Source organism: Centroberyx gerrardi, chromosome 9 (assembly GCF_048128805.1).
Source record: "Centroberyx gerrardi isolate f3 chromosome 9, fCenGer3.hap1.cur.20231027, whole genome shotgun sequence".
Lineage (NCBI taxonomy): Eukaryota > Metazoa > Chordata > Actinopteri > Beryciformes > Berycidae > Centroberyx > Centroberyx gerrardi.
In genome coordinates this window covers 18,991,861-19,005,777 of record NC_136005.1, presented here as the reverse complement: position 1 = coordinate 19,005,777, position 13,917 = coordinate 18,991,861, and the positions used below count along the sequence as shown (strand labels likewise).

General features: G+C 43.2%; 1 protein-coding gene across 1 annotated transcript in view; it reads left to right on the top strand.

Annotated features, from left to right (window-relative positions):
* The window catches only part of kif1aa (kinesin family member 1Aa), a 38,653-nt gene that overhangs the window by 15,098 nt on the left and 9,638 nt on the right, over positions 1 to 13,917 (top strand). The window contains 20 exon segments of the mRNA XM_078285843.1: positions 1,313 to 1,476; positions 1,673 to 1,752; positions 1,902 to 1,977; positions 2,662 to 2,741; positions 3,572 to 3,678; positions 3,770 to 3,850; positions 4,036 to 4,216; positions 4,588 to 4,660; positions 5,361 to 5,451; positions 5,544 to 5,692; positions 5,795 to 5,973; positions 6,464 to 6,601; positions 7,734 to 8,030; positions 10,446 to 10,564; positions 10,678 to 10,763; positions 10,860 to 10,983; positions 11,825 to 11,978; positions 12,100 to 12,190; positions 12,290 to 12,408; positions 12,522 to 12,577. Coding sequence (XP_078141969.1) covers positions 1,313 to 1,476; positions 1,673 to 1,752; positions 1,902 to 1,977; positions 2,662 to 2,741; positions 3,572 to 3,678; positions 3,770 to 3,850; positions 4,036 to 4,216; positions 4,588 to 4,660; positions 5,361 to 5,451; positions 5,544 to 5,692; positions 5,795 to 5,973; positions 6,464 to 6,601; positions 7,734 to 8,030; positions 10,446 to 10,564; positions 10,678 to 10,763; positions 10,860 to 10,983; positions 11,825 to 11,978; positions 12,100 to 12,190; positions 12,290 to 12,408; positions 12,522 to 12,577 — 2,445 coding nt within the window.

Here is a 13,917-nt window from a genome sequence, read left to right as displayed (position 1 = left end):
TCATCAGTTCTTCCATGTCCCAGTTGACTGTATGAGGGAGAGACTGTAACCCAACAGCTCCCATTCCTCTGGCAGGGTCGGTCTGTGACGACAAGCTCTATTGCCTCCTGTTGGCTGCTAGCAAGAGAAAAAAAACATAGGATGACGATGATGCAGCCTTCAGTGAGCGCAGTGGTACAATGTAGGAGCTTGAAGGTAGTCATCTCCAGTGAGTTTATACTATAAACTGTTATAGTCTTTCCATAATACATGACATTATTAACTGTACCACGAAGGAGATATTATGTGATCCATCTTGGCAGACAACAGAGTGTCCAGACGGATGGGTGTGATACACTGTCCCGCTTTATTGCTCTGTGTTGCCATAGCAGCAGCTGCAGGGTTGATATTCTTTATCTTGTAGAACGCCTTAGCAGTGCCGAGTGACAAAATATTAAACGGAAAATAAGGAGTGTGGTATAAAATCAGCTTGTTTGCCAGAATATTTTTTTGAATAAACAGTGCACTAATGACTATCAAATAATTTCCACCTCTAATGGTTAATGGTCATATGGTTATCCATACAAACCTTCCACTCTGCCAGAGAAATGGATTTCCTCCTACAGTGATTTAGTTGGTAGTGATTATTTTAGAGGAGCTCACTGAACATTAAATGAATCTTGCCAGCTTTTAGATGTAATCTGAACTGCAAGTCCTGGCTCCTAGTGTTCTACAGGAAATGGAGAGAACAAATTAGTACAACTGAGTCACCGTGTGCTTGCACATAGCGCATGTATTTTTGGAAATTTGATGATTCATTCATTTTTATTCTAAAAGATGCTTTGATTAACAAAACCACTTGACTGACAACAGCAATCTAATCTTAATCCCCTGGTAGTTTCCCTCTGAAATGGCAGATGCACAGTTTTGTGCGGCCATGTTTTTGTGATCTTGAATTGAATGTTCCTACATATAGCACTTTGCTTGAAGTTTCTATATCATAGCTGCATTTTCTTTTAGTCCCCTTGTGGCTTGATGCCCCATTGTTGCATCTTTTAATTTGGTCTTCTTTGCGTGTGGCTTTCAGCTGGTGCTGCTCTACCTTTGTGTACTCGCAGTGAAAGTTTCTCTCTGTAAATTAGATTTGTTTCAAGCTACATATCTTCTTTCTCCTTCTTTTCTATTTTCCCTTCTCTTCCTTATCTGTCTGCTTCTTTCCGTTTCTTGCCTCCCTATCCCCGGCTACCCCACCCCACTTTCTGTACACACTCCGCGCCCCCTCCCGTCCCGACAGACCTATCCGATTACAAGAACAATAACAATAAACGCCAAGCTGTGAATCAAAGGGATGATCTCTCCACAGTGACCAATGCCATGACGGGGATGAGTCCCTCCCCGTCTCTCTCGGCCCTGTCCAGCCGTGCCGGATCCATTGCCAGCCTGCACGACCGCATCATGTTCAGCCCGGGCAGCGAGGAGGCCATCGAGAGGCTGAAGGTGAAAGCACGCCTCTGTATACACACACAGCTATGACACACTGTAGTCTGTTTACATTAACGTATTGGATATTCCCCATCAGTTGCGTATTGTCAGATCACATGGAATATAACTGTTCAGTGCTACTTTTACCTGTAGCTCTTACAACAGCTGATTGAGTGTTTACTGTAACAATCACTCTCATTTGAAATATCAGGAAACAGAGAAAATCATTGCTGAACTCAATGAGACTTGGGAGGAGAAGCTTCGCCGAACAGAAGCCATTAGAATGGAAAGGTGAGATATGGGGATATCAGCCATGAGGAGTGTTCTTATCACATCAGTGGAGTAAACTGGGAGGATGAGAGAGAGCCATATACCCTCAGTGCAAATGAGCTTGGTTGGTCGGTCCGGTGACGGTCACAGCATTGTATTGTTTTCTACAGAGAGGCCTTGCTGGCAGAAATGGGTGTGGCAATGCGAGAAGATGGTGGAACTCTTGGTGTCTTCTCCCCTAAGAAGGTAAGAAGATATAACCATCCCAGATCTCAGGAGAGAAAGCATGCAAAATAAATTCAAAACAGAATTACTCATTAAAAATGTTTGTTCATTTGCTCCGAAGCCTTCAGATAGCCACAGAAAGCCCGAGCCTGTGTTTATTGACACAGTAGGGCTGTTCTCCCCCAATGAGGTTTGTAGATCTGGAGTGTCTAGTGCTGTATCCTTCTCTGAGTGCTCCTCTAAACACAACAGCGGCCTTGCCAAGGAAGATCAGTCAAGGGTTTCTCTCTTTCATTAAGTGCTATCTTAAATCTACTTCATTATTCACTGCAAACACACCCTCGCTGTGCTGAAGGCAGCAATGGGTGTAAACATGGGAAAAAAAAGATACTAGTGCTGCCCCCATTTCAGTAATTTATGGCTGTTTGCCTACAGGCCAATAGTGTCTGACAGAGAATACATTAAACACGTTGACTCATGCTGTGGAGCTGCGGGGAGTGAATTTGTCTGCATGGTTTTAACTATTGCTGATGATCCTGCTGATTGACTTTCTCTCACTGAAAGAGATTGCTTTTGAGAACTATGTTGTGCAGTGTATGCATATGTTATATTGTAAATAACATATGGAAATTAAATGATCTATGATCTATGCATTTTACTAACCAAGTTGCTACAAACAGTAAGTCATTCCTTCTCCTGTATTAGACTCCTCATCTGGTGAACCTCAATGAAGATCCTCTGATGTCCGAGTGCCTGTTGTACTATATTAAAGATGGAATCACCAGGTTGGAGATTTTCAGATATTTTACCATGAAACCCCATTCAGTGATTGCAGTAAGGCGCCCCCTGTTGAAAGACTGCTGCAACAGCACTAGTTTTGTTTGTTTTGATTTATTGATTTAGAGATATTTTTCTCTGTCAAATCTATTGACATAACTCTTGCTACATGGACTGACAGAATGAAAGCAAAGTATTGCTTTCATTCTGTCAGTCCAGAATGTATTTTGAGGCTGTGAACAATTTTGTAATTTTTGTTCAGACTGACCTAAAATTAGAGCTGCAACGATTAATCGATTAATCAATTAAGTTAATTAAGTTTGATTAATTTTTTAAGAAAAATAAGTCAAAATTCTCTGATTCCAGCTTCTTAAATGTGAATATTTTCTGGTTTCTTTACTCCTCTATGACAGTAAACTGAATATCTTTGGGCTGTGGACAAAACAAGACATTTGAGGACGTCATCTTGGGCTTTGGGAAACACTGATCGACGTTTTTCACCATTTTCTGACATTTTATAGACCAAACAACTAATCGATTAATCGAGAAAATAATCAACAGATTAATCGACAATGAAAATAATCGTTAGTTGCAGCCCTACCTAAAATAGACTCGTATTTTGAGATATCATGGTGAAAGGAGGTTGAAAAAAGCTTGGTCTCTGAATTGGAGCTTGGAGTGGCTTTATCCATGCTTAACTTTGTGTTATTACAAAAAGGCGAATGCAACAATAAATTACTTTTTTTTTATCAAAGCAATTAGCTTGCTTGTTGACATAATGATTTTGCATCAGTTTGTTGTTGTTTGCCATGACATCATATTGTCCCTTTATTTACAGGGTGGGTCGTGTGGATGCCAGCAGTCGTCAGGACATCGTCCTCAGTGGTCACTTTATAAAGGATGAGCACTGCACCTTCACCAGTACTACTGGTCCCATGGGAGAAGGTGAGCTGTCCTCCCCTGTAGGACTGTACATCAGAGGTTAATGTTGTTGGACAGGAAGAAATGTCTCATTATCTGCTCTGTTCCTAACCAGCCGTCATCCTCGAGCCCTGCGAAGGAGCTGAGACTTATGTCAACGGAAAGAGGGTGACGGAGCCCACCGTCCTCAAATCAGGTGACTACCTCTCTTGCTCTCTATATCCTTAAATTCCAGTCTCTTTTCCTTTTGCGTAGTACCTAGCAGTCATACTTGTAACCTCTCAAGGCGTTGGCATATGTGTATATATTGCTTATATCTTTGTATTTGATATCTCAGTACGTTCTGATTTTTGATACCTGCCTCTGGACCTACTCTTGTAGGAAACCGCATCATCCTGGGGAAGAGCCATGTGTTCCGGTTCAACCACCCTGAGCAGGCCAGGGCCGAGAGGGAGAGGACGCCCTGCGCTGAAACCCCTGCTGAGCCTGTGGACTGGGCCTTCGCCCAGAGAGAGCTGCTGGAGAAACAGGGCATCGACATGAAGCAGGAAATGGACCAGAGGTACTGTGGGGAAAGGACACCAGCGAGCTTAATTCATTCAAGAACCGGAATAAGAAAGGCAATGTAGATAGAGGAGAGGGCTTTGCCACCAACATATTGTAGAAGAGAACGACAGAGGGGAGATATAGAAGGTGGGAAGGGGAGGAGGGTAATACTAGTCCAGCCACAATCTGAGGCTCAACAGCTGTCACATCATACAGACCCACAGCACCATGACTAGTAACCCCTTTAAAATCGATGGCACGGTAAATGGTGTGCTGCTCCAGAAACTTCAAGGCACTGGAGTGAATTAAAGGCAAAATAGTGTTTAGTTTGAGGTGATCTGTTACACATCTTAAGCCTATCTTGTTCATCTGTGTTTATGTCTTCAGGCTGCAGGAGTTAGAGGACCAGTATCGCAAAGAAAGAGAGGAGGCCAACAACCTTCTGGAGCAGCAAAGACTGGTAGGTTAATGGGTGGATTTTCAAGTCTCATCGCCCAAAGACTGTAGGCTGGAGTGTTGTTTACATTCACCGTTAAAGAGAGTAGAGGTTGTGTACTTTCAGGTGATGTAGAACATACGGTTCTTTTCACTGTTAACGTCTTTATTGAGTGTGGCTGGTAGGTGGTGGTTGTGGCAGTTGGCATGGGTCCCAAACACAGAGCGGCCCAAAAGCTAGGAGGGGACCGAAAATATCCTGATTAACCATGGCACATAAACCTCCATTAATATGATATTGGGACACTTAAAGAATCTGATATGCTTGTATTTGATAAATATAGATTTTTCTAGATGTCTGACACATGGATGCAGAAGTCTCTGGAGCTTTTGGAGGTGATCCTCCCCCGTATACCTCACATATGTTTTCCTATTCATGCCCAAACCATATGTTCTTTCTGGTTTCCTGTGCTGTCTGGTAACGTCACAGGGCCACTCGTGCTAAAGCAGGTGTAAGAGGGTCATCTACTCACGTGTTAGGGTTATATTTTGAGGTTTTAAAATATTTGCAAACACTGTTCACTGTTTTCTCAATTTTTCTCCATTTCTCAATTTTTTGCACTCACAAATCAGACAGTAGGCCTACAGACTTGAGTCCAAGCTGCCTAAACAAATGCTATTCAATGATAGTCAAAGTCTATTAATCAAATTAATCAATTGTGTAGGATTATGAGAGCAAGCTGGAGGCTCTTCAGAAGCAAGTGGACCGCTATTACCCAGAAGTCCCTGAGGAAGAGGAGGAGCCAGAAGAGGAAGGTAGTAAATTATGGGACACATTTACACAATTTGACGTTGTTAGTGAGTAAATCTTTGGTGTATGATCATCTTGTATCCTCTTTGACCCCCAGTGCAATGGACAGAGAGGGAAACGGAGCTGGCTGTGTGGAGCTTCCGTAAGTGGAGGTGCTACCAGTTCACCTCTCTGCGTGACCTGCTGTGGGGCAATGCTATCTTCCTCAAGGAGGCCAACGCCATTAGTGTGGAACTGAAGAAGAAGGTTCCCAAAATTATTGTCCTCTAAACTTCATTATATCCACAGAACTGTGACTGTTTTAATATGGAGCTCTGACTGCACCTTGTGCTTCTTGTTGCCCTGCAGGTCCAGTTCCAGTTTGTGCTGCTGACAGACACTCTCTACTCCCCGCTGCCTCAAGACCTGTTGCCCCCAGATGCGGCCAAGGACAGAGAGAAACGACACTTCCCACGCACTATTGTGGCTGTGGAGGTGCAGGACCAGAAGAATGGAGCCACCCACTACTGGACATTAGAGAAACTAAGGTACAGTGTTTTTAAACGTCAAGGCGAAGACCCAGCCTTGGTCCACATAAAGATTAAAATGGGATCCCAAATCATTCTGGAAGAATTTGTGTTTTCAACAGCTGAACATTTTTAATTTGGTATAAAGCTTGACAGTATATGCTAATATATTACCATAGCCATCCCAAATTATTTCAATGTAAGATAGCCTGAATAAAATACTGCAAGATTTAGCTGAAAAACAGTGTAATGAGGCTACTCTGAGAGAAAGTCAGTTTGGTTCACAAGAAATATTCTCTTAAATATTTGTATCCCTAGAGAAAGACGTTTGAAAGCCTCAGATATACAGTAGAAACAAATGGAGCATTATTTTGTCATGTTATGTCTGTTATGAGAGATAATTTTCACAAAAAAGTACAGTATTCACTGTGAGAACATTTCCCATTGACTTCATGATATGCATCTTTTTTTCCCAATGGTTTTATGTGATAATTGTTGCTGCTCCCTGCAGGCAGAGGCTTGATCTCATGAGAGAGATGTATGACCGCGCTGCTGAAGTGCCCAGCAGTGCCACTGAGGACTGTGAAAATGTCATGACCGGAGGCGACCCCTTCTATGACCGCTTCCCCTGGTTCCGTCTGGTTGGCAGGTAAATGCAGACCAGGAAGACCAGTGGCTCTATGCATGGCCAGGGACAGTCGGAGATTAATCTCCTGCCCATTCACTATTAACACCAAATCAAGTATCCATAGCAGTGAGCAAACTTCAGCCAAACTGACCCACATTGTTCAATTCATTGTAACTGAACAACTGAGCAACTTTTGAATTTGAACTTACTTTCCCATATGAAGGGAAACCTATGGTTGATAATGGGAGGTTATGGAGTGGTACCCAAACTGCCGATTATTGTATTTGAGGAAAACTGATGGACTATAATGACTTTGACGTCTGTTGTTCCCAGTCTATGCTGTGAGTCTGTGCACATCACTGTCATACTTATACATATTTTCAGCTCATTTGAAAAGCCTTGACATTTGAATTGAACGGCTCTTTGGGCATCATTTATCAACCAACATAGGTCATCACAAATTTGAAATATAAGACTTCTTGTCTTCAAATTAGACCTGAGCCATATCTTAACAACATTTTACCACATTGTATTTTTTGTAACTGATAAGTTTTAACTTAGTATTCTGTCAACTTTTAACATTTTACACATTCTCTATCGATTAATATATTGATAAATGAGGCCCCTTATTCTTGTTCTTGCTTGTTATTTAGAATTCTTTGACTCTTTTTCTGAAAGCCAATGTGAATGTATTTCTGGTGAACATGGGCTTGCAGCATTAACACAACCAAAGCAAACCATACCTGGCTCCTGTGGTATCTGGAGGTAATTGACTTCTCTGGAAGCGTGTCTGTTTGCCACAGGGAACCCCGACCATATCGTAGGTCGATCAGCCTGACTGATTGGCATCCTGGTGGCTTGGCAGACTAAGGCGTATACCATGCACTTGCAGCATGGGGGGTGGAATCCTACTCATGATCTTTGTAGCTTGTCTTGCACTCTCCCATCTGTCCTGTCTGTCTCCAGAAATGCTATCTACTGAAACAGAAATGTCATAAAGATAATTTAGAAAAACAGCCCATTTTGGCTCAGAGGGAGCCAGGTTTTCTCCAGTGGCCCAGTAAATCTGGTCCTCTACCCCCCTCTTGGTTGAACAAGTGTGTGCTTCTATCTAATTGTACTAACCTAGTTCCCATGTCTCTGGCTGCACCAGCAACCCCATTTTCAACACATGCATGAGCGAGCGCATGAGTGACCCTACCCCGTCCCCGACCCTCTCCAACTCTGAAATTACTGAGCTGGCTGACTCGCGGCGGGAGGGGCGAGGGGATGAGGAGGAGTTGGAGGAGTTGGAGGACCTGGAGGATGATATCTTTTTGGACGACCCGTGCTCGGAGCTCGGGGGAGAGGATGATGATGATGATGATGATGAGGGAGAGCTCTGCCGAGGTTCCAGCGAAGGCCAGGATCCCTTTTACGACCGCTCACCATTATTCAGTGTAGTGGGAAGGTTGGTGAGGTTTCAGGAGCATGCTGGTGGAGGAAACTAGCTCTTTCACGCTGAGACACAGGGTCTGCTTCCCTTAACAGAGGTCAGCACGTATAAAATGACATACAAGCAGATACAGTGCACATCACAGATACAAGATGTTCTCACTAACTTCTCACTTCTCTGCACAGAGATGGACATGGGAGTGTGTTGTGGACTGTGTCTGCATGGGTGGGGACAGCGCACAGAACATGCACATGAACTTCATGTTACTGTAACACATCAGTACCGGACTGTCTTTTGTTTACTGATGTGGCACTTCTTAGATCCACGTTAGCCTGGTTTTGGTTTTACAAATGTACATTTTTCTTGGGACTGTCTTGTTGGGGCGAGTAAACTATGGCTGTAACTGCAACATGGAGTTATTGGGGGCAACATAATTTCAGCTGGATAGCTTCAATGGAGAGATGAGAGACAAACATTCCCTGCATCTGATTATGAGCTATTCATTCATTCATTCACATCTTAGACACTCCCTGCCTTTAAATTCTTGCTGAGCCCTCCAACTTAAGCTAGCCACTCCAGTTACGATTCCCTGCCTCAGCTCTCACTGTCATAGTGTCTCAAATTTTTCAAGGAAGGTTGTTATTACCAACAACTAGTCACGCCATCCTGTCAAACCCCTACACTGAATTTTTCATAATGCCTCTAAATGCAACACTGAGTGGACACTGGTAGACATTTCTGGGCTTCTAGGTTTATCTTTATCCTTTCTGCACTCTATCTTTAATCTCATCAAATAAGACTCTTGGCTGTTTTTATGTTTTGCTTACTGTCTTATACACAATGTTAGGCTAAATGCTTATCCAATTGTACTTTTTACACAAGTTCTTTGAATCAGCCAGGGGTGGGTCAGTTCATACGATTTGCTTCGATAGAAATCCAAGCAATGTTGATGCTCAACGGCTGCTTGAGGTGTGTGTCTCACTTTTGTGTGTGTCTAAATGCAAAATAGTGGCTTTTAAAGGATATCATTCGTTAGCCAAAGCACTGACATGTCTCATGGAGTATATTCAGATCTGATTTGCATAACACAGGAACCCACAGCTAAATGTTCTCGTCATGCTGTGAAACCTGAATAAGTATGAAAGAGTCTGGAAATTATTCATATGAAACGGCAAACCGGTGTTCAAGGAAGACTCAAAATCTCAAGATGAAAGAGCTGGTTTCTACTGCAGCTGTCTCTTTTAGGCATGCCAGAGCACAAGTCTTTTAATTTTGACCTTTTTTGTCAATTTTTACTTGAATACGTCTGATGATGAACTAGTGCCCCTCTTTTGCACAAATTAGCACTCCGACCCAGGAGATGGGCTTTGATTTCTGATGTCATTCTTTGGTTTTTGGTGTAGCATACAATATGTCAAGCTGTTGGCAGTGTTTATTCAAGCTGAGCCATGTTCCGTATGATTATTTCTGTTCCATTTGCTTTTGATTCCTTTGAGTCAAGAAGCTGAAAGCATTTTTGTTCACCTTTTTGTCCTGAGCATGCCTTCTTTGCACCTCACCAATCTTGTCATAAGCCTTTCCCTTTTAACACTCTTCACCCTTAAATGTCTACCCCCATTGGCACATGGAAAATGTGGTCCTTGACTGCAAGTTCAAATATCGTAGCTAAGCACTACAGTTTTTACAAACCAACAAAGAGAAACAATTCTAATGAAGATGTTCCCACATTTATCTGCTTGAGCAGTAGGGAAATGTCAAGCCTATGTCACTCCCACTGATAGGCCATTTGCAAAGTGTTTTCAAATATAATGCAACTGCAAACTATTTACAAGAGTAAGATGCCCTGCCTCTAGTGCTCAGTGTGGCACTGTTTATTGGATATGTAGTGTAGCTACTTTGTAGTGCTGCTCACATTGAGGCACTGTCATGTTGTGAAAGTTAATTAGTTAGAGTACAAACATTACCAAGCAACGCCAGGGAGCATCATTTTCAGGGATGGAATACCATGTTCAAATGGAAAATATCAGTCAAATAAATGAAAAAAAGTGTCGAATGTTTTGTGATCACTTGAAGCATCGGTAGTTTCACCTTACACACATGCTCCTTAGCCTCACCAAGCTTTCATCAGCAAGACACGAAGGTTAAGAAATACTGCATGTGACCCATAACTGTCCTAAAGATATCATCATCAATAGATGTTGAGGACAAGCCCCCTAAGAAGCGATAGTAAAGGGCAGCCATGGCCATCGCGAGAGCAGTCCCAGCTTCTGTTTGGTTGCTTTGCAGCTCTGTGTTCTGTTCGTCCAGTCCAGTGATATTTTATCAAGTGTGAGCCTTCTCCTCAGCTCTGTGTTGTCTTTAATCCTTTCCCATTTCTCTCTCTCCTTCCTCTCTGTCTCCCTCAAACTATCTTTTAATCTATCTATCAAGGGCTTTTGTTTATCTGAGTAACCTGCTGTACCCAGTTCCCCTTGTCCACCGAGTGGCCATCGTCAGTGAGAAGGGAGAAGTGAAGGGCTTCCTCAGAGTGGCGGTGCAGGCCATATCAGGTAAGGCCTGGATCACACTATCAATGAGACAAAGGACAGTGAGGGATTGGAAGGACAGGCTGTGTGTGACTTCTTGAGGAAGTGAAGTGAAGGTGCTTTGTGTTTCCCTCCAGCTGATGAGGAAGCTCCCGACTATGGCTCTGGAGTCAGGCAGTCCGGCACTGCCAAAATCTCATTCGAGGATCAGCAGTATGAAAAGGTAGGCCTAAAGAAAATCAATACAGGATTCAAACCACTTCCCCCACCTCTATTTACTAACTGCAGTGTATGTTGCACCTTGCCGTTTCAGTTCCAGTCAGAGACCTGCTCTGTTGGACTGTCCCGTACGGGGGTTTCCCAGGAGGAGCTTCGTATTGTGGAGGGGGAGGGCCAGAACACAGAGATGGGACCCTCAGCGGATGAGGTCAACAACAACACATGTGCGGGTAATTGTATTTTGTGTGCATGTGTGTGCGTGTGTGTGCGTGTGTGTGCATGTGTGTGCGTGTGTGTGTCACTCACTCAGGCTGCATTTCAAAATGTAGGGCTCTTCACTTTAAAGTGAACATAATGAGGGCCACGCCCACCGCCGCCATATTGAAGGGCATTCCAATCCAGTGTGTAAAGTGTGTAAAACTCGCCCCCTCAAAGGGCCCTATGTAACAGTCGTTTTCGAAGTGAGCAGGCACTGGTCACTTTGCTCCCACAATTCTTTGAAACGTCACGAGCCTAATCAAGAAAACGACAACAACAATGGCGGCGACCGGCAGCGAACAGTTCACGTACAAGTGTAATCATTACAATAATTTGTTACCTTATGGGAGTTATGCAGTAGGTTTATAACTTACTGTGAAACCGATAAATGGCCGGTGAAAGCAGTTTATCCCGTTTACAGTGGACAGTCTCACAACACTGATGAGTGTCTGCTTTGTTGACACATATGCGACAGCCCCGAAAAATGACATCGAAGGACATTCCAAACGGCTGTTACTTGGAAACCCTATGCCCTGCGGCCCTTCAGAGTTTTCACTACGAAGGGAAGTGACTTCACAGGGTGTAGGGCGTAGGGATTAGCCCTCTGGAATGAAATGTAGCCTCACTCACGGTTAGCCTATCTGACCCCTAGTGGCCGTTAGGGGTCATGGCAATGTCTACAGACGACACACTGAACCAGGATCATCCACTCGCCTCCTCTCTGCAACACCGCTGAACTGTGTAGGCTGCTTGGCATCAATGACACTGTGCGTCCTTGTTATTTTCCATTCCTCACAGCTGGTTCAGAGGAGCTGGAGAACCCGCTGAAGTCCGGTGTGGACGGCCCTCTGGACGGAGCTCTGGAGCACCTCAGGATTGGTAATGTTTTTACCTTCAGAGTGACTGTCCTGCAGGCTTCCAGCATCTCTGCAGAATATGCTGACATCTTCTGCCAGTTCAAGTAAGTATGTTTCTTCACAGCACTCCCATTGTATACCATTGCTTCTGTGATTGCCAATACTTATGGTATTTCTTTTGCAATTTCATTTGTAAAGTACTGTTTTTTTTACTGATAATTTCAGTTTCATCCACCGCCATGATGAGGCCTTCTCCACCGAACCCCTAAAAAACACAGGCCGTGGCCCGCCTCTCGGCTTCTACCATGTGCAGAATGTAAGAAGCATCAGCGGAGATCCTGTGCAACAATGTCATGGTTTGACAAGTTTCGGCAGGTCTTCAAGTACTTAAACCATCCCTTTACTGGTTTTACAGATTGCTGTAGAAGTCACCAAATCCTTTGTTGAGTACATCAAGACCCAGCCGATTGTGTTTGAGGTGTTTGGGCACTACCAGAAACAGCCCTTCCCTCCGCTCTGTAAAGACGTCATCAGGTACTGAGGCAGCTCTGAAGTCTACTGATACAGCTGATATACAGACAAGGATTGTATATTGTTAAATCTTCATAAAATGACCCATCATTATGTATTAATCTTTCCACAACCAGTCCACTGCGTCCCTGCAGAAGACAGTTCCCAAGAGTGATGCCCCTGTCCAAACCAGGTAAATAAATTCACAGTTTTATAAGCAGAATGAACAAAATATTGTAAACTTCAGAATGTTGCAATATTCTTATACTATGGCGGCTCTCCTTGGCTGAGTTACCTTGCTTGAATTCCACCATGCATTTTTGTTGCATAGTCTTTGTACTGGTCTACCTGTAAGTCATGTCACCTTAGCTTCATGTTGTTGGGTGTGAAGCAGCGGACTCTGACACCTCGCCGGACCGGGACAAAGCTCTGGACCTGATCCGATACCTGGTCCCAGATGTGTTCAATGGGTCACTGGTGGACTCGCTGTCAGGCCACGCTCTGTCTGCTGCTGGCATGGCCGCTTCCTTCCTACTGGAAGGGGATGAGCAAGCTCAGTTGCTAGCTCCACCTATCTCAATCTGCTCAGTTATTAAAGCTCAGAGGCCGGGTTGGTTAATGATGTTAGATCCAAGAGAATCCCTGTAACTGAAAGCCTTTTTTATATCAGGTGTTAAACTCTGTGTGGTATAAGAGATACTTTGCAAAGCAAAACACCTGTTATGCCACACTGCATAGGACAGATTTACTCATGAACTACTATAGCAAAGAATACAGTGTGTTTTACCCCCCAAAAATGCAAATTTCAGTCATTGAGGGGTAAAAATCTGACTAGTTTGAAAAACAAAATTAACTGATATAAAAAGGAAAGTTTTTGGTTTCTGGATTCTACAGTTGGATTGGCTCTCTTGTGTACTGTGTGTCCACTGTCTACTTGCGTGGTTGATTTTCCTTGCAGTTCCTCCTTGAACTGGATCATTGGGCTTTTCTGCTACAGTAGTGGTCATGAAAAATATTCTCTGGGATGGGAAGGTTACCTAAAATTAAAATACACTATATACTGTATGCATTATATATTACACTAAAATACACTATATACTGTATGCGTTATATGTTATATTGCTGCTTGAGCTTGAGTCAAACTCCAACTCTGCATGTGAATATGTTTCTTTCATTCACACTCTGACTCTTAACTCCTTTTGGGGAAACTGGAGAAAGAATTGGAGAAATGCAGTTAGTCCATATTGTTTTAAGGATATATTGTTTATAGTCTTTGATCATTACTGTTTATAGATAATAAGGAAACACTGATACTGTTAAAGGAGAATACCATTGTGTTTAAGTTTGTGCATAATGCTTTTCCTCTTGCCTGGGACAGTTCAATCAATATTTGTGAACACAAACAGATTGGTTTGAAAGCTAGAAACCACAGAAGCAAAACTGATATCTGTGATGTAAAGCCTGACAGTATAATGGTTATTTGAACTTTTCTGCTTAGGTTAAGTTCATTGTATGGGCAGCGATAATGAATCT